We start from the raw sequence: 26,818 nt of genomic DNA, 5'->3' as shown, positions 1-26,818 counted from the left end.
ATTTAATTTAATAAAAATTTAAATATATATAATTTAAGCTATTTTAGGCTTATTCTGAAATTTTTAGATTTTTAGGATTTTTCTATATTGAGATCTAGAGCTTCAAAATATCGATTTTTTAATTTATATGGGAATTACATATAAATTTAAAACTTTTATAAAATCTTTAATAACTTTTTAACAATAATTATTAAAAGAAAACTGTATATCTTTTTGAAAGTTTTGAATTTAAATTTATATAGAAATTCAAAAAAATTTCAAAAAAATTAACAGATATAGAGATATAGTATACAGTGAGTTTAAAGTAGTATAAATAATCCTTGTAATTTTGAGAGTATTCTTTTAAATATCTATTTATAGGAAATTTTCTTTTTTTTTAAATCCTTCAAGATGAATATATTATAAACTTATAATAAAACTTTTTAGTTTATTTTTAATAATTTTTATTAAAAAGTTATTAAAAATTTTGTAAAAGTTTTAAATTTATATATAATTCCCATACAAATTTAAAAATCGATATTTTGAAGCTCTAAATCTCAATACAAAAAATCCTAAAAATCTAAAAATTTCAGATTAAATTCAAAACGATTTAAATTATATATATACAAATTTTCAATAAATTCTATCTATAAATAAAAGAATTAAAAATTCCATTTTTGATATAAAAAGTAACTCAAAAGGGAGGTGGCCCGAAAGTAGGGTACCTGACTTACAGAGTTTATTCCAAACATAAGGCATGGCTATTCTAGAAAATTACCCCTTTGTACCGCTCGTGTCAGGAAATGCAAATCTCTAATATCAGATCTATTGTGCTAATAGTGTCATCGGTGATTGATTGTAAATATGTGATCAAGACTTGTGTTTTCTATCGGTTTTGACTATTGACAAATAATTAATGCCTAACGGTAATGATTCATCTCTTTCAGTGTCTTGAATTTCATGGATATTTTCCTAATACTATAAACAGCTATTAAATTGTAAATGCGTTTTTAGCTCAAGCAAAAATCTATTTTTGAGGTTTTGTTCAAATGGACGATGTCGGCCTCGGTAATGAGACATGGCGTCAGTCTGACCCCACCAATTCACGCACAGTAGGAATTCAAAGGTCAAAAAATCACTCCATGGAAAACTTGCGCCGACTCCTGACAATCAATCGATACAAGCTTTATGGCAGATCAGTATCGAACTCGAGTTTGAAATCACGACAGAGGGGAGGAAACTGGCGAATGGAAAACAAACGCGATACCACCTCTGGATTCCCTGCAGTCAGAACCCAAGAAGAATTGTTTCATAGCTGATAGAAGGTAATAACCGCGACAGCAATGAGAGACGAAGAGGCGAGAGTGGTCGAACGCGAAGTGGGCGCGATGACTCGTCTCATCAACGCGCCATGCAAATGCACGAAACTCTAAAGAGCAAACACATAAAGGGATGGGATAAAGAAGGGATTTACATGGATATATGCGGCATACTATTCAAGCACGTCCGAAGTAACGGACAGCGATACGTGTAATAAGTGTTTGCGTATGGCTTGAGGAGTAGTATTCTCCTAGAAGTTGTGCGGCGATTGGACACGCGATGTACTCTGTACTCTTCTTGATCTCGGAAGTACCCAGATCAACCCGCAGGAAGGGGAAGCCAATGCGAATCATGAGCAGATCTAGAGACTCAATTTTCCCTATTCCCAGAATTTTATGGTACATTATCTTTACAAATCTTGGCGCTTTCTAATCAATTCCTCTTGATGGCAATCATTTTGTTACAGCGATATTGCAGATTTGATGTCCATTTTCAAGGTAATTATACCGAGTTCTTTCCCCCCCTTCTTTACCTTTGCTTTCTGTCAAATTATCTACCTTAGCTCCCCATTCAGACTTTTCCGGCCCTTGGCCAATTGCGAAGATTTCAAGACGTGAAATTCAATTTCACAAATATGCAATGTGCTTGCAATCGTTCTCAATAAAATTCATTGTGTGACAGTACACATTCCATAGGTCAAAATCCGAAAACAAATCCTACCACGCCTTTCCTCTTGTTTTCAGAGCCGAGCGTTCATCAATCACCTGATGAATTCATGATGGGTGCAGTCGGATGATTCTCCTCTCTCATTTCTCCTGATGGAACCACCGAAAAGTTGTATTCTTTCGGTCAAATTCTCCAAAGACAGGGAACTTGCAAATTTCTAATTTCGTACATTGCGAGTTCATTCCATTGAATTTCCTATTCTGTCCTCCATTCCAGCCCGCATATCCTTTCCCATTCCATCTAGAAACAAACATTGACACACCAATATTAACACATAAATGTTGTTTTCCCACTTGATATTATCTGTAGCAATCACTTCTCCCATGTAATCATGTCCGCTCATCAAGCAACCAATGCGGTCAATGGCACCAATGGGACTACGACGGTGAATGGGCCCACAGCTAAGGATGCAAAGATAGTTAATGGTACAAAAGAGAAGAAGCCAAATATTTTCCGAAGAATAATTCGAAGGCCCAAGAAGACCAATCCAAAAGCCGCAGGCACAATCGTTACTACACCTGCCGAAATCAATGAAGCGACAGCAAAATTGTTTGCGAGGCTCGAGGATAGGTGAGTTACTGTCTATATTTAGCGTTATAAAGTAAGACTAACTCACATTTTCAGGTACGCGGATAGTTTTCGCGCTCAAGGCTTTGAAGCCGATCGACCATTCATACCACGTAAATTCGAGACACAACGAGCACTTTATCAATGGGCACTTCCGGGAACCACAACCCCTTCATACCCACCTCATCTAAGATGGATACCTCTTGATGATCGGGTAGGACTACTCAAAATCTTCAACCTCAAACGATTTGTCGATGTTTCTGTGTCGCTTATCCCCAAAATTCCACCAGAGATCTCAAATCTTCTATTTGGAGATCCTTATAATGGAACCACAATGGTAATGTTAGAAGAAAGAATGAAAGCTTTACAGGTAGAAGAGAAGAACATTGGAACTGAACCAAGTATTGGCTATCGCAAGGATTGGTATACTGATGCAGTATTCGCCCAACAATATTTTACTGGTCCTAATCCTTCATCTATCACTCTGGCTGGTCAGACTTGGCTCGATAGGTTCAAGAAATCTGCTTTCGATCAAGGCAATAAGGAAATGCATAGTCTTCTAGAGACGTTCAATTCAGAATCCTTCTATATCCAAGATTGTAGTTTCTTCCGCGAATGGGCCGGCGCTTCCCCCGACGCTACTCTCAAATCTGACAATGGTAAAAGATATGGATGTGCCTCCGTAACATTGTTCCATCTGAATGCAGATGGCGATATTCACCCTTTGGCCATTGTCTTGGACTACAAAGTCAGTATGGAACATTCGGTTACGATCTTCAACAAGAGAATCAATCCAAAAGATCCACAAGAGAATGAGCATGAGGATTGGCCGTGGAGATACGCCAAAATGTGTAGTATGGTTTCTGATTGGACTCACCATGAGGTGACATTGCATCTCAATGATTGTCATTTTGTGGAGGAGGCCAGTGCTGTGGCTGCTTATAGAAGCTTTCCCAGTGATCACATCGTTTACAAAATCTTGGAACCTCATTGGTATGTTTTTCCTATTTGTCATTCATTCTCGTGAACATCCATGATTATTTTAAATGACAACTGATTAAGCATAACAAAACAGGTTCAAAACTCTTTCTCTGAACGCCGCTGCCCGTGAAACTCTTGTACCACAGGTTGTCACTAGGATCAATGGCTTTACTCAACAGCAGACCTACGAATTCCTCCTCAGCTCTTACAAAAACTTCAACTGGACTGGAAACTACGTTCCAACTTCTCTAATTACCCGTGGGTTTCCGCTCTCAGCTCTCAATGACAAGAAAGATCGGCGATTCCACAACTACGCATACGGAAAAAACATGGCTATTTTATGGCCCATTCTGTTTGACTTTGTTTCTTCCATGCTTTCTACATATTACACAGGTGATGCTGATGTCGCAAAAGATACATGTGTATCAACTTGGTGTAATGAGATGCAATCTCCGATGGGTGGTCAGATGTCCACTTTCCCTGGCATCAAGACTCTCAATGAACTGACAAATGCGATAACCATGTGTATCCACATCGCTTCACCCCAGCATAATGCTGTCAACTACCTCCAGAATTACTACATGTCTTTCATACCCAACAAACCGCCTTCTCTCCAACAGGCCCTTCCTGGAACTCTCAGTGCTCTTCAGAGATACAGAGAAGTTGATCTTATTAATGCTCTCCCCATAAGTGATCCATCGGTGTGGATCCAAGCCTCGCAACTTCCATATCTACTTAGCTATAGAGTTGCAGAAGATCAAACACTATCCGCTTATGCCAGGGAATTGAGGGACGCAGCAATTAATCCGCGAGGAAGATTTGCCGGGCCAGGTGATACCCGAAGAAGAACAGATAAAGTGAGAAGGGCGGCAGAGAAATTGCTACTTGATCTCGATGTCGCGGCGAGGAAATTTATGGAGAATAGTGAGGCGATGAGTGAAGGGATTGCTCCGTATTATGTTATGGATCCTGGGGAGTTGGCTGTTAGTGTGCTGATATGAGACTAGCTGCCACGTTACGATTGATTGGAAATTTGTTCCTTTTTATTCTTTTTTGGGTTCTCTGCTTTTCTTTACTTCGGTTCTGTATGTTTATTTTTTCTGGGCTAAGTTTTGATTGATGTCTAGGCTTGGGTTTCTTGTTTTGGAAAAATAATGGATTTGGGCAGATTGCATGTCAGGGTTGGTGGGAATGTTTGCTGATATCTCAAGGTCAGAAAGAGAGCGGCGTTGCAATTTCGATGCGAAAAATATCTAGTTTCTTTTGGCTGCATTTTGAATAGTCTTAGTGATAGTTTAATTACAATTCAATCTATTTTTTCTTTGATTTTACATTGTTCCTCGTCTTGTATGCAACTCTTTATCGTGATTTATCATATTCCGATAATTGCAAGTCAGATACATGACTTCAAAAGCCTGGAAAGGGGGAACGAAACCCATCAAGTTGTCAGAAAAGCTAATCATCATCTAGAAATTCGTTGAAATAGTTTCCAACTATCTATATACATCTTCCGCTTCGACCACTATTACATGTACAGATCGTTCACCTATGGGACAACAGTCCCCAACCATGGAAGTGACAAATCAGTAAAGAAACTAGCCCCCTTGACTGTAGTAGGTGCGCCAGGAGCCGTAACATTGCATCGCGTTGGAAGATCTCCCGCGGCCTCAACCTTACTCTTGATACATTTTGAGTAATCGCTAAGAAGACAGCTGGAACCGGGCCCGGATCGACATGAATGGACTGGATAAACAGCATCATTGAGAAGAATGCGAACATATGTTGCATTCATGGAAGCTGACGAGCTTGTCTTTTTGTACGAATATGGTGCTGAAGTTGTCGAGTTGGTGGGGGTTGAGTTTCCGGGAATGGCGCAATTCAATCGTTCGAGTGCGACTGTGCCTCTCATGGTAACGAAATGACTCGAGATGTATTTGTAATCGTATGGGATTTTCGTTCCGTCGCCTGGAGATTTGGTATTGTCCCATACGCCAGTTGCAGCGCCGAGCTCGGTGATCTGTCCGTCGTTCATGAAAGCAGTGAGGATGCTAGGCAATGTATAGCTGGATCCGTTGAGGAATGTTCCGTTGGTACCTGGACCTTGTTCCAGGATTTTGACGAGGGAACTGAGATATGGAAGCATCATCTTGGAAGGTAAATCTTGACCTGGGCCGGTGCCATAATAGTATCTCAAATCTTGTGCATACTCATATTGTTTGAGTTCTTCATCCGTAAAGACGCCACACCATGGAGACAATGTACCTGTGATTTGAGATTCGAAACCACAAAGGTATGGCATGATAGAGACATCGGTGGTTGAGAAGTTGAGGTTTCCCTTGATTAATGACTGAAGGCGTACGTGAATGGGAGGGAGGTATATCGAATTCCATGTTGTCTCTGGAGTCGTTCATCAGCTATGTTCGAAGCGACCAAATAATGCATATAGTGTATGAATTTGAAAGGATATGGAAAAATGTGACTTGCGTTCTGTCCCACCATTACCATCCACAAATGACGGACACAAATCACTTGGACTCAAGCTATCAAAAAGTGCCAATTCGCTTCCCGTTGAGTTAATGGTAACTACCACGCCAAGATTACTTGCTGAAGATCCTAGAAACCCTCTCACAAAGTTTTGTGCAGTTTGCACAACGCGAGGATACAAGTTCGCCCAGCTTATGAATGGTTGGCCATAAGAATAAAGGTTTTGGTAACGAGTCCTCAGTTGATAACCAAGATCATAGGCTTCTTTGAACCCCGTGGGGCTTTCTTGGGCTATTTGGAGGGTAGGGTTGGTTAAAACTGGCTTCCATGCTTTTAGGAAAGCCAAGGAACCAGTGGAAGTAAAATTCGCTGCTTGTATCTCATCATATAGGGAGATCCATTGCGAGTATGCTCCAGAATCCGGATATCGACTTCCGTGTCTAACATTATACGCTACCTGATCTACATAGCAGTTTTCAGGCACTTGATTGCTAATGCCGTTGACATTTGGTCCTGCTTTTGTTTAGCATCTAGAACAGTATATTGAGGAATTTTAGATCGATCGAAACAATACTTCGGTCACCAGAGAATTTTCTCACGAGAACTTACCAGTAAAATAGGGACTGTTGGCTCCTAACCTAGTCAATGGATTGATGGCACTTGAGCTTCGAGGAAGCACAATATCGTCCTCTGGCGCCAAAAAGATGGTTGCTTGGGCAAAGGAAGTGAGAAGAAAGCTTGTGCTGGCGAGAGTATTTGAAGGGATGAACTTCATCGTGTGCTACTCTCCAATGGATTAATATATGCAGAATGAATAGTTGAAGGCGTGAAATAGGGTTCTACAAAGACAAACCCCACAGACAAAGATATCACCGAATGAACAACAAAAACGAGTTCATCGGCCAGAGCAGTTAATACACATATTTATAAGTACACTTTTTTTCGGTCAGGAGAACTTGGCAATTCACCCGACTGGATGATCGATGAGAAGTACCATGAATAACCCATAGGATTCCCCAGAGAAGGGGGCTGGTCAAAAAAACAACGGGTTCCCACTGGGCATATTTCTATAGTAGCAGAAAATTCATGGATGTTCACATTTCAAGATGGAGTAATTTCCTCATCAGCCTGATACCGAATGTCTTTACTCGTATCTAAAAACACGTGGGAAACGCGAAATATCCATTGGCATTTGTTATCATATCGCCGGAGATGATAACCAAGAATGGGGTACCGAGCCGGGTCGGTGTCCACACCCCTGACGGTCATTGCTTTCGCCCAAAAAAATTAATCAGCGAGAACAATGTCAAGAGGCGCATAAAGTAAGTTTCACAAAATCGAAAGAAAAATCGGGTCGACTTGTGCTGTACTTGAAAAAAGTCATATCATATCTAGACGAACACCACCTTACGCCCCAAGGTATTCTCCGTAACTCCATTGCTGGCACATGACTATATACATACAAAAGAATACATATCGGTCAATATCCTATTGTTTGGTCAATACCAACGGGACATCGGGTTGTTTTCAATTCGTGAGGGGTCAAAATGATATGCGCTGTCACGGAGCTCTATTTAGCTCTGAGAAATATATCTGCTCAAGTATCAATCCTCCTCACTCCCATTCCCCCCAATCCAGTAGCAGTTCCAACTACCTTTCTGTTATCACCAAAATTGTGTAATCTCTCCCCTATCAGATAAACTTCATCCTTAATCTTCTGCTTCCATCCCTTAACCATCTGTGCCGCTTTCCATAAGACACCAACCATCCCCAACATGACCAGGACCATGGGATATGCGTATCGATTCACATATATCAATTCTAGTTCTGTTGAATTTTTCCAAAAAGTTTTGGTTGCAAGTTGAACAAGCATGTAGGGAAGAGCAAGAGCCATGGAAAGTACAAGGGTAGCTGGGAATATGAAAGACCTTGTAGCTAGCCTTGCATCCGGATCCCAATAGCCATTTCGCGTGATTGCACGTAATGCTTCTGCTGGCCGGCTGCCCTCATGCCACAATATAATTCTTGTGGTCAATTTAACGTACAACAATCCTAATGTCCAACTTTGCACAAAATGAACCACATGTCTCTCGTCCTCAGAGAAATAAGTATGCATGGGGATGATGAAATAAAATTCCACGAGGAAAGCAAAGAGGGCAGGAAGTACAAGGATGAAAGCAGTGTAAGTCCAGACAATGCAGGCTATGCGAAGAGCAACCTTTGCTACACGGCTAAATATTATGCTTGGTGTGTCTCCGTCAATGTATATTGAGTTACGAAGTGCTACCAAGCCGGTTGGAAGGTGTATAAGAGCATAAATTGCGCTCCCTAATATGTATATTCCAATGGAAAAAGCATAAACATCGTTTTTACGAACATCCGCTGGAATAATCTCTGCGAAGATATACCTTCCAAATACCAGAGGGACGATGGTGAAGCATACTCCTGTTGCTGCAGCGAAGAGCCAGATTGAAAGAATGAATGTAGATATCCTTAAACGGAACCATGGTGGTACGTAGACCAGCTTGTAATTTTCAGGGTTGCGACCATGAACACCATCAAAACTGTCCTTGACGCCATCCAGACGACGATTATCACGATCTACTTCGAGGAAAGTCCTGGTACCCTTTGGGAGTTTGATTTGATCCGATGCGGGAGCTCTTACATATCGTCCATCGTGTATGAGCTGGACATCATCGTCTTTCATGTGCTCTGCATGTTGAGGTTTCGAGGACGTGAAATAATCTTTCCACGACCTTCGAACGATTTGACCCTCCTCGTCTGGTTTTCTTTCATCAAACATGAACCACGTTAACCTCAACAATCGAGCACACCGGCGGAACCACCAGCTGTACATTGAATGCAAAACATCAGAAGGCTTGAAAAATCTAACTGCCAAAGGCATCAAGAAGTTGTAGAAGAGGAGATCAACGGGGAATTCCAGCACTGGCTCGTTTGAGGACCAATGAATTGGAAGGACGCCTTTGAATGAGAATGAAAGTCCCCAAACTACTCCACCCAAGCAAATAACGACCAGAGCACCGTAAACTAATGCGCTAAACAGGATTTTGCGCAGTTGTGTCGTCACACTTCGTTCTAGTACATCACGAACGGGATGAAACGTCGGATCGTCGGGGTCACGAATGAAGTCTAATATTGTTAGCTATGGTTTATTGATGACAACTAGAGTCGAGTGACTTACGTAAAACTCCTTTTCGCATTATTTTCCTACACATCGACACGAATAAGGCGAAATGAAACATGTAACAAGTGCCGACAAACCAATGTATGAAGATGGAAGTGAGAGGTGACCGGCCAGTGAAATTAAGACGTGACATAATAGTAGCACCTTCGAACAACGGTAGCAGAGCTGCATCTAGGAGCAAGCCACAATACAAGGGAAATACGAGCATCTCGATACTGATGATAAAAATCACTTTCATGACTCCGCCTGCTTGGTTGAGCATATCAATTACGCCGTTTTCCACATCTCGTACACTTCCCGGTTCTGTTGAAAATGGTGTGCCTCTCTTGACGTAAAGACCGCCTAACACAGCGAGGGTAGCAAAACCTGCTAGGGTAGCCCACATTCGATCCACACCACCCCAGACGCTCAAGGCTGGATCCAGTGGTGCTAATCGCCTGGGAACTTCTAAACTGATAACCCAGGAATCAGGCCGCGCCAAGTATGTCGGGATTCCCAATACAATAGATGCAATAGCTTTGAACAGAGAATCCGTAATGTTTCTAAAATGGGCAACGGTGAGCTGATAACTCCCCGATAAGACAAACATGAGTCCATTCCCAAAAGTCGCAAGTATTCCAAACAAGTTGGACTTGATCATCATCAAAGCTTCATGTGAGGCAGCTGAAAAGGTAAATATTTCAGAATCAGCGAGGTGGATGATGCTATCAACCGTGCCGTTCATGACGCGTTCGAAGGCGGCCTGAGAGAATTTGAGAGCATCATTTCCTCCTTGAGAGCTAGAAAAAGCCAACAGCCGCAAAGGAACTTGAGCGACAGCAATGAAACAATAATATGACAGTCCCAATATTACTAAGGCAGTGTCTTGCACAAAAGCTGCAGCCCCAAAGATGAATCGAAGGGGAAGCTTAAATGCTGGTCCCGGGTTTGCCAAGAGAAGGATAGATATCCGGCCAATATTATATGGAATCCAGATAACAATCCCTATGGTAATTCCAAGTAAAAAAGCACTAAAGATGGCGTTCTGGACAAGACCAAACAGTGGCCCTCGCATACCAACAAGCTCCATGATACCATCAAAATCTTCAGCGTCTTCAATATCTGCTTCGGGATCTAAGGCTGGGGCAATGGCAACCTCGCGTACTCCAACATCTTCATCACCGTCATCCCCGTGAACAAAAGCATCGCGACGAGCTTGTGCAACTGGTACAAATGGGGCTTCAGCAGCCATATCCTCAATTATATGCTCATCATTCGCACCGAGATCTTCCTCCCGTGCAACATCATCGGGTCTTCCCCATAACCAATTCGCGACATTGCCAGCGAGACCTTCGGGCTCTACTGGTCGACGAGGAGGGAGAATGGGTTCACGTTGGGGTGGAAGAGGCGTGTCTGGAGCGAAAGGATTTTGCTCCGTTTCATCAAAAGTGTTTTCATTTTCGTCTTCATCATTTGAGATAGGATTGTTTTCAAAGACCTCTTCCAAGTTCCTCGCGGTGCGAGTCACGCCATCCTCGCCAACTATCTCGAGGGGCCCATCGTCACTCTCGCGGCTGTGAGAATTCCCAGTGTACGAAGATGATTGCGCATTATCTTGGTCAACGCTTGAATCCGAAGTCACTGCATGGTGCAAATCTAGATCTTCAACTGCCTTTCGAGCCATGGAAACCATTTTCTCTTCATTCGGGTTTTTTTTTTCCCGAGATAAGCTGAGGTTTGGGTCGGAAAAGTCCTCATCTGGAAGATCAGAGAAGGCCCAATTGTTTCGACCTAATGGCGATTTATCTCGATAATGAGGGACATCTGAGGTAGCCCTGGGTCGATTTTGAGACAATGGAAGGGGGTGCGGTTCTCGATTGGGAAATGCAGGTGTTCGTCCACCTGAAATCATAGGGTATTTGTTATCCGTCTCGTCCAACTTATCCGAGTCGGAACTCTTTTCCTTCAGGCACAATTCCGATGCCATGTACGATTCGCCCTTTATATCACCATTTGTTGAAATCCGCTTCGAATTGTGGCTGGATTCTCCATCAAATGTCGAATTGCTCTTGTTTTCGAGTTGGGGAGATTCCGGTACTTCCTCCCAACTGTCTGAGCTAGTACTGCTCTGATCCACCCTACTAGCCTTGCTGGAGTCGACTGAATGGTTCGTGTTGGCCGGTTGAGGTAAGTCTGATGGCATTGGAATCCTATTGTCACTGGCCAATTCGGCATAGTCAAAATTTCCATTTTGCAACCGTAAATTCATGGCATCAACCCAATATTGCATTTGATCTCCGAGATTTTCTTGATCTATTATGTTCAATACTTCTCTGGGATCTCCTCCGGCTCGTCGCCATATAACCGAGAATTGATCAGTGAGCTGAACTTCTGGATCATCGAGATTCCGCTGCTGATCGAAGGTTCCCGGTGCAGTTCCAAAATCTTCGAGTTCGGCTGCTGGGATCAGTTCACGATTGAAGTCGAATAGAGGGCGAGGGCGATTTGGATTGCGTATCTCCACAGGCATAGGCACATCTAGCTGAGCACCGGGTCTAGCATCAAGGCCCTGAATTTCCGCTAGGCGCTCCCTCTGAATGATTCGAATTCGTTCCTCCATTCTTTCTTGAAGCTCATGAACGTCAATTGGCAAATCTTCTTGGGGAGGTACATCAGCGGCAGCTACATCCGCATTGAATGCTGCACCCATATTGATGACAGGTTGTTGTTGGACCACCCATTCCCGTATCAAGAAGACAAGAATAAATGTAATCACAATTACCAGAATTATGATGAAGCCCTCGGCAGTGTCGAGAATGGCTTGATTCAGCCACGGGAACCTAGTTCCATTACTTAAAAAAGAGACATCACTGAGAAGCGAATGTCCCTGACTTCCGGATTGGGACACTGTAGTGATACTTCCCGTATTGTTCGTCGAGTCATCTGAAGGTATCGCATGTGTTAGTCCAATCCAGTAATAAAGAGACCTGAAGAAACCAGATGTGAGAGGGTCCGAACCACTAATATTGAGTGTTTGAGAAACAGGCATTATGATACCCATAAGCTTCTCCATAAACCCCGCAGTTCCAACAGATGAAGTTTGACTAGCATTAAAGGGCGTAATTATTTCCGAAGCCGTCCCACCCCAAGTTGAATTCACAATCCCACGCGAAATCCCCAAACCTTCTGGGGCGGTGTCATTCTGTCTGGTATTGGTTATCAAAATTCGGGCTGGTGTACCTCCATCACTAAACCAGAATAGAAATCGCCACACTTGTCGAATGAAGAATGGCAAACTAATTAGCCAAACCAAAATCACCAGGCCGAACCTTAAGTATGTAGCCATATTCTTGATGACATAAAAGGCAAAGTGTTTTAGGAAAACTCGAGTAGGTAATGACTGTGGCATGTTGGGCGAGTATAGCTTTGTGAATCGAAAGGGCGTTTTGCAGAGTTCACAGTGTTTCTTCTGCGAATGCGATAGCCACTCCATTAAGCAATCCTGATGAACGAACTTGATACTTCCACTGCATTTGCAAGGATAGAACAGAGGTTCTGTCTCCGTAGCCTCCGCTCTACATATCCTGCAAGTATCTGGATCGCCATTATCATCCACCCCGTTTGTTGTATTGGTCGCGTATTGAGGATCGTTCATGACATCTGGCGCGGGGTTGTCGTTATGCGTGGAGATGACCCCAGGTGTAGACATATTGAAAGGAACGTGGGCAAGGTCGGAAGAACGGGAGGACGAGAAGAGAAAAGATTTATCGAAAGTGCAGATGAAGTCCAAAGCTCGAAGGATGAAATGCGTGGAAAGCAGTCAATGCCTTTAAGCTAGAAATTTCGAAATAGCATGGGACATTCGGATGTTCCCTCGAGGTGTGGCGTCGTGCCGTTAGTGTAGGTAGTTGTCGGTGGGTGGTCGGTTGGATGGTAATAATTGTCGGAGTTAATGCACAACTTAATTGAAGGAGTGAGGGAGTAGTGAAAGGGGATTCCGAAGAGAAGAGGGGGGAAAGGGATAAGAAGATGGATTACAGAAGGCTCTATTTATTATGATGGTGTTTAGAAAAAAAAAGATCAATACAAAATAGTGGGTGTGGAAATCGTCAAGTACGTACTGAATGAAGCACCTGGGGACTTTCTCGAGTATTGTTGATTATGAATGAAAGTTCCTGGGTCCACAGACATAGGTATTGGGTGCGGAAGTGATTAGGTAATCAGCAAGTCCCATTGGACTTACCGGGAGAGGGATTAAATACAGCCCAGCCCTACACCCTCTAGATCGTATCTACCGTACACCACCATATAGTCGAGGCACTTTAGGATTGAGCCTTTCCTGATTTATCTCTCGAGTGCTTGAGTAGAGAGGAACAGAGTTCAGCTAAAAAGAAACAAGCATGTCGAAGAAAGGAATTGATCTATGATTTATGGTGTCTGATCGTGGAAGACCAGGTACCTACCGGTAGATAGCTAATATATACCTGCCCAGGCAAGAACCTGGCCAACCATGGTTACAGAAGTAATGACCTTAACACAAGATCGGAACATAAAATATAACGAACGTTGATTAATTGAATGACGGTCGGCTGACCCCTCTGGGAGCCACTGCCGTGGAGGCAGACTATTTGGCAATGAAGTACCTATGCGCTGGGCAGGTATCTACCATCTAGAGAGTTATATATCATGTTGTAAGCATAGTGGCTTATTCAAACTGTTTGCCCTTTTTGACCTAATAATGAACCAGATTATGATGAATAGGGAAATATGTCACGTGCGGACATTTCGAGATTGAGTGCATGTTCCCACCCATCGAATCGGGGCTTGACAGATACTTCTGGTGATCTATCTATCTTATTGCGGGGTTGGTCTCTGACAAGATCTACTCGCTACCTAGGTGTCCATACACTGACATGACTTTAAAGTAGCTAGCTCTTATCAATCGTTCATCTCATCTAGTTCTTTTTGGGGCCTATCATCTATAGCAGTAGCTCATGCTCTTCATTTCTTGGATTTGTTAGCGAGTCTCGACTCTTTGAATACTGGGTTTGGTAGTGGTAGTTTCTTGATCAGCTAGTTAGCCGTGCTTATTACTATATGACGACAGAATACCAAGGAAGGAGGCAGGAGTTCATTGTTTTTCAACATCCTCCTCCTCCTCCTCCTCCTCCTCCTCCTGGCCTGGCCAACCAATCAGAATGGAGTATTTCGTATTAGTCTCGGGCACTAGACCTCGGTACAGGCTTAGGGTCTAGAAGACTTCACCAGAAACAAGAAGACTAATTTTGACATTTGATAGCTGTTAGCTGTTAGCTGGTAGCTGAAAGCTTCAATATACCAAGGTACCTACGGAGTACACAGGACAGGTAATACTTGGTAGCAACCTGTAAAGAGAGTCGAATGAAAAGGAAAATATAAACAACTATTCCAACTCCAACTTCCCACCAACAAAACTTTGGGGCATTTTTATTATTCATACAAATACTCAAAAAAAAAAAAAAGGATCCGTATATCTTATCCAGGCTCTTTCACTCTCCCTTCTCTCTTCTGTCTTTCACCACCTTTGTTTTGTCGTCATCAATTAGATGCAGATAGCCGTAGAAATAATTCTTGGCATACATCAGATCTTGGAAATCCTACTTTGTGCTTTTCTTGTTCCAGTTAAATCTAGAGGGAAATCACCACCACCACCATTATTTATTTTTCGGCAAGCTCTCCCACTTTACTGCTTATATCATTGTTACATTTCTACCACCTTAAGAAAACCCTTCACCAATCACCAAAAAAATATATCACATTGATAGTAACGAAGGGTTTTCGACAAAATCTACATGCTGTAGAAGAAGATGGCAGCAGGTAGTAATGGAAAGGTGGTGGAAGCCAAACAAAATGGATTAAATGGCCACACCACCGTTGTTACCACTTCGCCGGTAGCAAGGAGTGATAAGAAGATCAAGAAGAAGAGCTCCGGATTCTTCGGTTTCGGTACTATTACACGGTATGCTATACGTCTATTGTTTCTCATGCCGTTGTCATTTACTGATGAAGCTTCAGGATCTTAACGTGGTACTCGATAATTACAATCTTCCTACGATGTCCTGCGAGTCTCGATCTCGTTACAGATACCTCTCCTCGAATCTGCAAACCATATTTTCAACTACGATCTGTATTGGTACCTCATCTTGAACCATATTACAATTCATATGCCGCACCATATGTGAATGCCGCAAAGCCTTATTATCATTCCGTCGACCAGAAAATCATTGCACCTGTAACTGCTCTTGGTATGAAATATGGTGCACCAAGAGTGGCACAGATACAAGCATATGGTCAAGCTCAATGGGACAAAACTTTACAACCAGAAGTATCAAAATATCAGAGTCTTGCCAAGGCCAAATACGATCAAACATTAGCTCCACATTGGAACAAAGTCACTGCTGCCAGTGGACCATATTTTGATCTGGCCAAAACAAATGCTGCGCAGACATATCATGAACACATCGTTCCGACCTTCAATATTGTACAGCCATATGCCATTCAGGGCTACGGATACGCAAATGAGTTTGTTGTAGGCACCGGAGTTCCATATACAAAGTGGGCCTTGACTTCGACGGGGGTATTTTTGGATAGAAAGGTCTGGCCCAAATTGAGAATCTTGTATGGTGAGAACGTAGAACCACAGTTAGTACGAATTGGAGAGAGATTAGGTAGATATAGGGATGGCAAAAAATTACAGGCTGTGGTAGACAGCGTTGATTCGTGAGTCAGTTAGATGTATCTATTAGATTTTAGCTTACGCAGATTTAGTTCCTCGTCTGCTTCCTTTGCCTCTTCCACACTCTCATCAATATCCTCGTCCATTTCATACGCGCACGCTACAAGTTCATCCTCGACCTCCATTACTTCTTCAGTTTCTCCTTCCTCTACCGAATCACCAACAAAGACCCCTTTGAGTGAAGATGAGATCAGGGAAAATGCTCGAAACGTGGTTGCAAAAGATCTAACAACCTGGCAAGAAAAATTCTCTAAGGCGGCAGATGAAGGTTCCGACGAAATCGATGAGAGAGTGACTGAGATCACCGAGAGATTGGTTCAAAATCAAGCCAACAAAGTAGGATCTGCTCTACTCATCGAATTGGAGGAGGCTATCAAGTCGAATCTCGAGTCGCTCAAGTCTACTATAATTTCAATCGTCAATGCCAAGAAAGATACCGAAGAATCTGAAGAATCGCTCAATACTGCTGTCCGAAAAGCAGGAGTTGCAATTAAGGAAAAGGCCCAAGCCGTCCGAACTTGGCGACAAAGCTTTGATTCGGAGACAAATTCACTTATTGGGAAATCAGTCAAAGATACGTTTGATATCATTGATCATATCAGGGACTTAGGTTTGCAAGAAATCGGAATGCGATGGGCCTGGACAGATGGAATAACCCATAAAGATTGGACCAAATATCATGCGTTGAAGAGTAAATTTGAAGAATGGCGACTTGATGTTGAAAAGGTCGTCACTGATCATCCAGGTCTTGCGAAAGCTCGAGCAGCCTCGGAAGACGTGGAGAGTAAAGCAATGGGTCTTGCTGGAGATGCAGCAGCTGAATTATCTCGCATAAAGGAAACTGGTAAATGGAAGATATCAACCGGCGATTCCAGCGAAGATTTCAGCACTAAATATGTGCCACCCGCAGTTGAAGTCGCTGGCCAAAAGGTCATGGAAAAGACCAATGAGGCCACTGATGCTATGGCCGGTACCACACAAGGAACTCTAGAATATGTCTCGTCAGTAGCCAGTCAGGCGGCTTCATCCATCTCTTCTAGTGTTATTAGCACACCTCAAGGAAGTATTGAAAGTGTTAGCTCTGTTGTTGGTGAAAAATTCGGTAGTATTTCGCAACAGGTATCATCGTCTATTATTGGCGAGCAACCGGGAGTTGTTAGCCAAGTTTCAAGCAGCGTTCAATCTGCAGGCTCTGTCATTTCCAGTTCTGCGTACAGTGTTTCCGATGCGGCAAGTTCATCGATATCCTACGTCAGCAGTGCAATTTCGGATGAAGCTTCAACGGTATCCCAATCTCTTGGGTCAGCATCGTCATCTATTGCCAGTTCGTTATCAAAGAGTGCAACCGATGCTACCAGCTCCCTAAGCTCATCTGCCTCGGTCGCTTCGAGCACAGCATCCAAGAAAGTGTGGGGTGGAGCAATGGCAGCTCACGTTGAGGCACGACAGATTGTTTTTGATGATGCCATTGATGAATCCGACGAGGAAACTTACAGTGAGAAAATACAAAGTATGGCAAGCGTGGCTGGTGATCAATTCAGTGACATGACAAGAGCAGTCAGTGAAGCATTGCTGAGACCAACCAGTACACAAGGATCTGTGGAGAGTGTAACTAAGCTCGCTGCTGAGCAATATTCTAGTGCTTTGGCTGCCGCGAGTTCTGTTTTATACGGGACGCAACAAGGGACTAGTGAAAGTGTTGCTAGTATCGCCACAAGTCGTTATGCTGATGCTGTTGCTGCGTAAGTTTCTCAATTACCACTTGCTATTATCCCCCAATCCACTGACATCAAGTAGCGCAAGCTCCATAATTTATGGCACACCTGCACCAAAGTTGGATTCCGCCGCAAGTTCAGCTAAATCTGTCTACAGCGACGCATTGTCGAGGGCATCGAATCACTACCTACAAGCAAAATCTGTTGTCTCGGCTCAAGTTTCGGGATCTGCAAAGCCAGTTCACCAGGAAATGTTTAGTTCTGTTGAATCTGCTTACACCGATGCCGTCAATGTAGCTAGTTCCAGGCTTCAGATCGCACTTTCTGGCGCATCGACCGCTGCGTATGGCGCTCCCACCGGTGCCATAGAATCAATACAATCAGTAGCCGCATCAAGACTCTCAGAGGGCCTCAAAGCTGCTTCTTCTCAATATGATGCTGCGAAGAAACACATTGGCCCCGCACCTACCCCAGCGGCTCAACAACTACTCTCTCAAGCTCAAAATCAATACTACGCCGGTATTGGTCTAGCTCATGTTCGATATTCCGAGTTTCTCGAGGCAGCATCTTCAGCTGTCATGCCAACTCAGACACCACTTCATATGAGTATTTATGATAAAGCCAGTGCCAATATTATCGGGACTTCTACACCAGCGTACGAAGCAGCTCTATCTCAAGCCTCACAAGAGTACTCTAGTGCTGTCGCAAAGGCCCAAGCAGGACTTGATACAATCATTGAAAAACTATCCAATGTTGCTAGTGATGCTGTACCCGCTTCAAAGTTTACTGATCTTGCATCCTCTCGTTTTGCTGAGGCATCATTTCAAGCTTCTGCGAGCTACGCTAGTCTTTCTTCCGAAATATCTCAAAAAATGAATGCGGTCACTTCCAGTAGCGCAACACCACTTCCTGAATCTCTTGCTTCTGTCGCTAGCGAAAATTGGGAAGCTCTTATCACGAAAGCTAGTCATCAAGTCTATGGATCCCCCACACCATATTTTGTTACTGGCAATTTCCTCTCAAATGTGCAACAATATGCTGCACAAGCTACAGACGGTGCGGCGTCTCAATATTCAGCTGTGCAATCACTTATCAATGAACTGGTTGTTGGAAAAGAACCTGATTTCACCGAAAGCGTCTATAGTCGATTGAGTTCCGCTTACTATACGGGTGCGGGTGATGCAGTTTCTTCGGCGTCATCTTACGCAAGTCAAGCTTACGCATCGGCCAGTTCCGTTGCTAATTCGATGTTCACCCCTCCTCCTGCAATTGAGGAAATTCTTGATGCTGCTTCCCTTCACCTCAACGAGGCTGTTGAAGCTGCTAGTGCTCAGTACTATGGTACCGAAAAGGGTGCTTATGAAAAGGCTACCGAAGCAGCTGCCTCTGCTTATGCTTCAGCCTCTAGCGCCGCGAGCGAGGGCATATATGGTACGCAATCAGGATATGCAGATCAAGCTCAACTTTCAATCTCAAACGCCGCTGCCTCCGCCCAAAAGGCAATTTCAGAAGCAATCTACGGAACACACACTGGCACTTATGAGTCAGCAACTCAGGTTATAGCAGAGAACTTTTCATCTGCAACTTCCGCGGCTGCAGAATCCTATTCAGCTGCACAAGCTAAAGTTTCGGAAGCCATCTATGGCCAAGAACAAGGGGCTGTGGAGAGTGCACAATCAAGATTAAATGCAGCAGTTGAGTCAGCACGGGCTAAGCTAACAGAGTTCGCATCATCAGTTGGAGAAGGTGGAAATGAGGCTCTCGGTAAAGCGAGTGAGGGTGTTGAGCAAATGGCTAATAGTGTGGGAAATGTTCTGGGAGAGGCCACCCAATCTGTCGTTGGGAAAAAGGATGAATTGTGATGAAATAGATCGCGACTGGGAGGCTTTGGTGAAGATTGTCTAATGAATAATGAGATAGGATCGGCAGGTGGGTGGGCGTAGGTGGCTTTATACCAAAAAATGTTGCGTGGAAAGGTCATTATTTTGGCATGGACCTGAGATGTATTAAATTTTCTTTCTCTTTTGCTGTGATATGTTTACTAGCGAATATTCTTAGGGTTGATTGATATGATACGAGATAAATGACATACAATATTCTATTTAGCGCACGATTTCCAATGTACCAGATTATAATCTAATGACACAAGACTCCGAGGACTTTTGAATCTCGTAACCTTCACGCCACCATTTTGTTCATTACATCCATCACCTTTTATCCGGATTGTCAATTTATGCTGTGTGGTATGGTTTTCACTCGTCCCTTGGTTAGTCTTATGTTATACCCATAAGTCAAAACGTGCCCATTTCAAAAATGGAATAGAAGTTTTCTAAATTCACATTTAGTTCTCATTGTGATATGCAACTAAATGTATGTCACTTCGTGCAGAACTTTAATAATAAGCGATGCGGCTGGATTTGACGCTACGAGCTGCTAGTAACTTATTCATTACCCGAAGAGGTAACGTGGTTACGGCTTAGCTTCGTGGTGGCGAGGGATATCCGATTGTGCAACTCAATACGGGATCATCAGAATAAGCTGATGATGATTTTTCGAGGTATAGGTCATGGATTGTGAAATGGGTAATCTCTTCGTAGTCTACGATAAAATGGTAATACATAGTGGGTTGTCAATACGAAGCTGAGAGGGACATCAGAATAGGTGAGCAAATCTACGGCGATGGCGAAATTTTGGTAATCTATCGATGAAAATTAAGAATGATGATTCTGTTTAAGGTCTGTTATTGCTTAAACAATAGAATGCATATAAGAAAGGTTCCTTCGCTGGATATCAAACCCCGATCTCAACTCTTTCATTCTTTCGACTTGAGCACTCATATCAACACTTCATTCACTAAGCTTTGAGCTGACAGCTTTTCGTGATGCAATTCAAATTTGTCTTCTTGTCTATCCTAGTCTCTATAACCCTATCAGTTGCTCATCCAGCATCTCTCAATATCTCAGACCCGTCTGATGGTCCTATACCCAGCGAAACAAACTACTACAGTTCATACCGCGGTAAATCGGCACCATTCCCAGCAAATTCTTCCTCGCCGATTCTACCAACAGGGAGTGGTCCACCCGGACCCGATGACCTTCTCTTTCAAAACCTCCTAGGAGCAGAATGGGCAGTATTTTCCTTCTACCAACAAGCCGTCGAAGCTCTAAACACTACATCATTCACGACCATCGGATTCCCAAACAATACCTACGATCGCATCCAAGAAATTCGGGACAACGAAGCTGGACATCTGCGAATATTCCAAGATTCCATATCCAATACCTCGATCAAACCAGGGGCATGCGATTACGATTTTGGGTGGAGCACCGCTACCGAATTCCTCGAAATGCAAGTCCTGATTGAAGTTTCCAGTATGGTATTTGCGGCTGGACTCGTGCAGCAAGCAAACTTGAATGTGACGAAGGGGGCCTTGATGGGGATTGGAGAAACGGAGACTCGGCATACTACGTGGGCTTTGATTTCTGTTTGGGGAGTTGATCCATTTGCTGGACCGATCGATACAAGTTTTCCGTATGCGAATCAGATCTTAGACTCGACGAATCGATTTATTATTGATGAATCATGTCCGCGTGCGAATCCAGGGTATCCCTCTCCTAGTCAACATTTACCACAGTTACAGACCCCTGAGAATGTCACTGCGGGAGGCAATCTAACTTTTGTGTATGAGAAAGGTAGTAATGGGATTGAGATGCCAATTTTTGAAGAGGGAAAAAATTATTATGCGGTTTTCTTTCATGGGCTGGAGATACTATCGGTTCCGTATGATGTTACTAGTCATAGCACAATTTTTCCTGCAGATCTAGAGTTGAAGGGAATTATCTTGGCGGTTATTGCGGATGAGTTGGATGCACCTACGGAGGAATCTGTTGTTGCTGGACCTGCTTTCATCTTGGAGCAGCCGGCGATACTTGTGGATAGTGGGATATAGGAACTCTTGAACGATATTCGAAGCTTGGATGCTAGAGCTAAGATAGAAGGTGTCAAAACGTTTTTATGAAATATATGTAGGAGCAGCTTTTGGTGCTTCTGGAAAGGATAGCTTTGTCTAATAGAACGATATCTTGCTAGTATATTATATAATACGATGGTAAAGCCTCCATCTGCGATTTCAATATCGGAGTCATGTTTATGCGTGGTTAAAAGTCACTCGCTATATCAACTAAACTGACGAACAATTATGCAATTAAGATGAAAGCTCTTGACGGTTCTAGGAAAGCCAGATGACATGCGGGATAACAACAAGAACAATTTTCAAACAATAGAGATGAAACAAATTAATGCTATATGGCCAGCGGGAGGTGAACCATAATTGTAAGGTCATGTTTGCCGGCTCGACTGATTAGTTCAAACTCTGAAAACTCTAGAGTGTCTCCTCAATATATTCAGACTTCGCGATATCGCTATCATCCGAGTCGTGCATCTGCAATTTTGGGTCCCTCCAACTAATACGTAATCATTGTCATTAGCCACCGCAAGCTGATTGACTCACTAGCAGACATGAGGGAATTCTCAGGAACATTATCGACTTACACAGGCCTCCCCGCATAATCAAAGGTCAGACCCTTAATGCCACTCGATGTCTCCCTCCTTACTAAAAGCAGTCTATTCCCCTCTTCGTATCCATCACTTCCATTCTCTCTCTTACATCTTCTCCTAGCCTGTGCATCCGGTGGACTGCGAAGAAGAGCTTTCCGAGGTCCAAGGTCTTTCCAATTTTCAGGGATGGGAGGAGGTGAAACCATTTCGGCCTCCAGGCGAGCGAGACAGTTACCCATCGTGAATGAAAACTGAAGTAGCCTTATTTAACGACTTTAGTTGTCGAAAGACACATCCATAGGTAGTATATGGTGTCGTTGTCAACTCAACAACCGAAAGTGCAGAGGAAGTCCATCTGGGTACACAGAGAACAGACACAAAGATTTTGGGGATACAATTTTAACCACGAGGTGACATCAAGAGCAGATTACTACCTACTAATTTGATGTGTGGATTTCACACGGAGATGTTACGACTCTTGAGCATTGTAAAATGTGAGCGTTGGGGAAAACCCAACAAGAATGAGAGAATCACAACTAATCTCGATTTATGCTGTTGTCATACTGAAAATAGGTCAAATCTGGGGATGGTCGTAAAATCCCGGATTCTGGAAGGTAGATAAAAATGGCCATTAACTGCAAGCCATATTAGGCTTCATACTGTGGCAATACCCATTTCAAGGTATTCAAGAAGCAAAGGCCTGAATACGAGATTCCTACTCGTCAACAGGTTTATCTGCCTCTCCAAAAACAACCCCATTAACTACGCCATATTTTAATTCACGGAAAGAACTTACAAAACAAAACAAATGATTAACGTAGTTTATTAGCATATAGCCTATATCAACATATAGCCCACTTTTATTTCAATTTATACTTTCAAATCTATATTATTTAATAACAATTGAATTAATTAATTAAAACTATTAAGAATCTAATAATTTAGAATCTATTATATTATTTTGATAAATTCTTGAATTATAATTTATCTTTCTATATTTACTATAATATTAATTAGAAAATACTTCCTTATTAGAATTCCTTTCTTTTTAATGTTTATTATGTTGAATTTGAATATCAATCTTTTATTGAAATAATATATTAAAAGCTTTTTATTTAGTAAACACTTCTTTTTAATATAATTGAGTTTTTTCGTATATCGATGTTTACTTAATGTTTCATTTGATTTTTGAAATATATGAATCTTTATAGTTAAAAGTATGTTTTCATAAACTAATCTTTTTATACTTTTAATTAGAACTAATATAATTTTGAATATAAATATAAAGGAGCTTAATTGATAACAAGTTATTCGAGATTTAATTAATATTAATTAAGAAAGAGTTTTTATTAGACTATAAGGGATTTAAGAGATTTATAAATTTAAATCAAAAGAAAGAAGGATAAATATATAAATTTGAATATTTAATTTTAAAAATACAATTTCAGAATTAAATGGAATTAAATCTATTCTTTGGAATTTTGATTTTATATTCTAAGAGATAATTAATTCTTTATATATAGTTTTAAAAGCTATAAAGAATTCAATCTTTAAAATATAATTGATATATATTTTAATAAATCTATTAATTTGATTATTATATAAACATTTTAGATTATTAAAATAATTAATATTAAATAAATAAATTAAATAATTTGAATATAATGGTAAACATAAATATATAATATTATTTTCTTTATAATATACTTAAAAAGCTATTGTCACGGGTTCAATACGTAGTTATACGGATACCTAAGGCATCCACCCTCTATATAGTCGGAATCTCTCCGCTGTTACGGGAGCTGCCTCTAGGATCACATGGAAGTGTCTAGAGTTCTCTCGAGGTGGTTTAGACTAAACTTCAAGTAGGAATTCAATAAAGTTGTAACTAATTGCAATTCTCGTAACTATAGTAATGAAACTAGTAATTGTTCTTGAGCACGAAGCTCTACATTGTAATGAAACCCATTCCCTTATATAGACCTTCGTTCCTTGTTGTCCCATTGATCCCATCGTGTCCCACCAGGTGGGAGCAGTGGGATCCAGTGGGAATCTCTAATCCCGTGACTTTCTGATCAGGTGACTCGGTATGTTAGATGTCGTCGTAACATCCGCCTTCTTCTTCACTCTTTATAGAATATTATACATCTTACCTAATAGTTATCTCTTATATCATAATAATATATTTTATTCTATAAAAGAATTTCATTATAATAAAAGTAATTTAACTTTGAAAAGAAATTCTTTATTTTTGTTTTTACCTACTTAAAACAAATCCTTTTATAATTTTCATAATCTTTTACACCTTTTATACCACTTCATCTTTGTTTTTATCTTTATTCTTATTTTTATTTTTATTTATATCTTTATTTTATTCTTTTTACTCATTATAATTAATATATTAAGTATTTCGAATACTAATTTATTATTATTTGTTTTATCTAAAATATTTAAAATTAAAATCAATAATACTTTTAATTAATAATAATAAATTATAGAAAAGCTATTTAGCTTTTAGGATTATAAACTTTATAATCCTTTTCCTTTATTAATATTAATACAAAATTAATAGGATTATTTTAATTATATATATAATATTATTAATTATATATTCAATTCACTTTTTATTATTTAATAAATACCTAAATAAAATTTAATTATAAAGTATCTCCTTAAAATTATTATAAATAATTAATTAAATATTCAATTTTAATTAACTTAATTATTATAATCTTAAATTATATAAAATACATTAAATGCTTTTGCTTAAAATAAAACTAATTAATAACAAACTTCAAAGAACTCTAAGCTCTTTCAAGAAAAGAAAATAGAATTAATATCTTAATAAAAAGAATACATTATTTGAAAATAAAACTTATAAATCTACTGAATAATTGATTCAATTATTTTCAATATAAATAAAAAGAAGTTTTTATATTTAATCTTTTTTATTAATAATTATATATATTAAAAGAAATTAATTAATATAAATAATATTATTAATAGAATCTCGATTTATATTATTAACAATTCCTTTTTTAATAAATTTAATAAACTTTATATCTTAGTTAATATAATATATAAAGTCTTGATCCGATTTAATAAACTCAAGATAATTAATAAGATATCTTTTTCGACTTTTTATATTCAATTAAAATATCTTAATATAATATATTATAAATAATTATATAAAATAATTATAATAATAAAAATGAAAATCTTCTATAATCTTTAATAATTATTTATATAAAATTTTAATTCTTATTCTTTTACTAATATCAATAATTGGAAATAAAAGTTTAAAATTTGAAGTTAGAATTTATAAAAAAATAAATACTTTTCGAAATTAAAAACAAACTTGAGTTTTATATAATATTATATATCTTTAATTAATATATTATTCATTATACTAGTATTATCTGATTCTATAGATCTTAATACTTTTAGAATATAAGATTAATAATAAGAAGAAGAATGTTAACTTAATCTCTACCATTATTACAAGAAACCTAATCACTTAATATAAAATCATAATATCAAGAAATAAACGAATATATAACAAATAGCTAAAGAAAGCCTAGGATTTGCGGGTCCCTAAGAAGGTTTTAACAATTGTAAATTATATTGAAATACTTCTACTAATCAAAACAATTAATATTCTAATTAATATGAAAGTGAATCTTATAATTAAAATGATTTTTAGAAATATGGTTTTTAAAGTAATAATAATAATAATAGTATTTATATTATATTCTATTTTAAATAATAATTGAATATATTTTAGAGATTTATTAAAACTAAATCTTTAATACCTTTAAAAAGTATATCTAATATTTCATTCTATAATATATTAATATCTCTAATTAATAATTATATAGAAAAACTCAATCTTCATATTAAATTACTTATAGAGATTATTAAAGAATATTGAATAAATAAGACAAGTTATTATTAGTAAAGAGCCTTTATAGCTTAATATTATAAATAGCAAATCTCTATTTATTAAAATTATTATATTTTTAGCATATAAATCTTCTTTTAATATAATTAATTTAATTAATAGTAAATACTTTAGAAAAGTATTTATAAATTAATCTTTTGTTATTAATTATAAGATATATATTTAAATTCTGTTTTATTAAAAAGAACTTTACTTAACAGATAGTAAAGTTGTAGATATTATTATTGAATATTTTATTATAGATATAATTATAGAATTATATTATAAAATTTAATTATTTTTTGTTATTAAATTATCTCCCGATATATTAGTTATTTTTAACTTGTTATAGCTTTAATATTATAACCCATATATAAATTGATTAAATATAACTCTTTTTTTTTCATATTATTTTATTATATCATATAATATTATTCTCGAAATATATTATATATCATTTAAATATTAATAATCTATTTATTATAATTAACTACAAATTTATTAATAATTCGAGAATAATTTTAAATAAAAAGAATTTTAAATATATTATTATTAGTTAAGGAATTACTTAAGAAGACTCATCGATTATC

General features: G+C 39.6%; 6 protein-coding genes across 6 annotated transcripts; 3 read left to right on the top strand and 3 right to left on the bottom strand.

Moving 5' to 3' along the window:
- Window positions 1–2,356: 2,356 nt before the first annotated feature.
- On the top strand, window positions 2,357–4,574 carry EAF01_011591 (uncharacterized protein; the record flags this gene model as incomplete). The annotated part of the gene is made up of 3 exons (XM_038919849.1): window positions 2,357–2,595; window positions 2,650–3,585; window positions 3,668–4,574. The coding sequence occupies 3 exons, from the start codon at window positions 2,357–2,359 to the stop codon at window positions 4,572–4,574; spliced, it is 2,082 nt and encodes a 693-aa protein (XP_038764782.1).
- Window positions 4,575–5,119: 545 nt separating this feature from the next.
- EAF01_011590 (uncharacterized protein) lies at window positions 5,120–6,832 on the bottom strand (the record flags this gene model as incomplete). Its single annotated transcript, XM_038919848.1, has 3 exons — window positions 5,120–5,970; window positions 6,058–6,570; window positions 6,667–6,832. 3 exons carry the CDS (start codon window positions 6,830–6,832, stop codon window positions 5,120–5,122), a joined length of 1,530 nt encoding a protein of 509 aa, XP_038764781.1.
- A 588-nt stretch (window positions 6,833–7,420) lies between these two features.
- Window positions 7,421–12,950, bottom strand: EAF01_011589 (uncharacterized protein; the record flags this gene model as incomplete). Its single annotated transcript, XM_038919847.1, has 2 exons — window positions 7,421–9,207; window positions 9,260–12,950. 2 exons carry the CDS (start codon window positions 12,948–12,950, stop codon window positions 7,655–7,657), a joined length of 5,244 nt encoding a protein of 1,747 aa, XP_038764780.1. The 3' UTR covers window positions 7,421–7,654.
- Window positions 12,951–15,087: 2,137 nt separating this feature from the next.
- On the top strand, window positions 15,088–19,593 carry EAF01_011588 (uncharacterized protein; the record flags this gene model as incomplete). Its single annotated transcript, XM_038919846.1, has 4 exons — window positions 15,088–15,239; window positions 15,296–16,000; window positions 16,049–17,758; window positions 17,814–19,593. 4 exons carry the CDS (start codon window positions 15,088–15,090, stop codon window positions 19,591–19,593), a joined length of 4,347 nt encoding a protein of 1,448 aa, XP_038764779.1.
- A 1,019-nt stretch (window positions 19,594–20,612) lies between these two features.
- On the top strand, window positions 20,613–21,680 carry EAF01_011587 (uncharacterized protein; the record flags this gene model as incomplete). The annotated part of the gene is made up of 1 exon (XM_038919845.1): window positions 20,613–21,680. One exon carries the CDS (start codon window positions 20,613–20,615, stop codon window positions 21,678–21,680), a length of 1,068 nt encoding a protein of 355 aa, XP_038764778.1.
- Window positions 21,681–22,112: 432 nt separating this feature from the next.
- EAF01_011586 (uncharacterized protein) lies at window positions 22,113–22,527 on the bottom strand (the record flags this gene model as incomplete). The annotated part of the gene is made up of 2 exons (XM_038919844.1): window positions 22,113–22,194; window positions 22,283–22,527. 2 exons carry the CDS (start codon window positions 22,525–22,527, stop codon window positions 22,113–22,115), a joined length of 327 nt encoding a protein of 108 aa, XP_038764777.1.
- Window positions 22,528–26,818: the final 4,291 nt, after the last annotated feature.

The sequence above is a fragment of the Botrytis porri genome, assembly GCF_014898465.1.
Source record: "Botrytis porri strain MUCL 3234 chromosome Unknown BPOR_022, whole genome shotgun sequence".
NCBI classification, from domain to species: domain Eukaryota; kingdom Fungi; phylum Ascomycota; class Leotiomycetes; order Helotiales; family Sclerotiniaceae; genus Botrytis; species Botrytis porri.
This window is presented reverse-complemented; position numbering and strand designations above follow the sequence as displayed.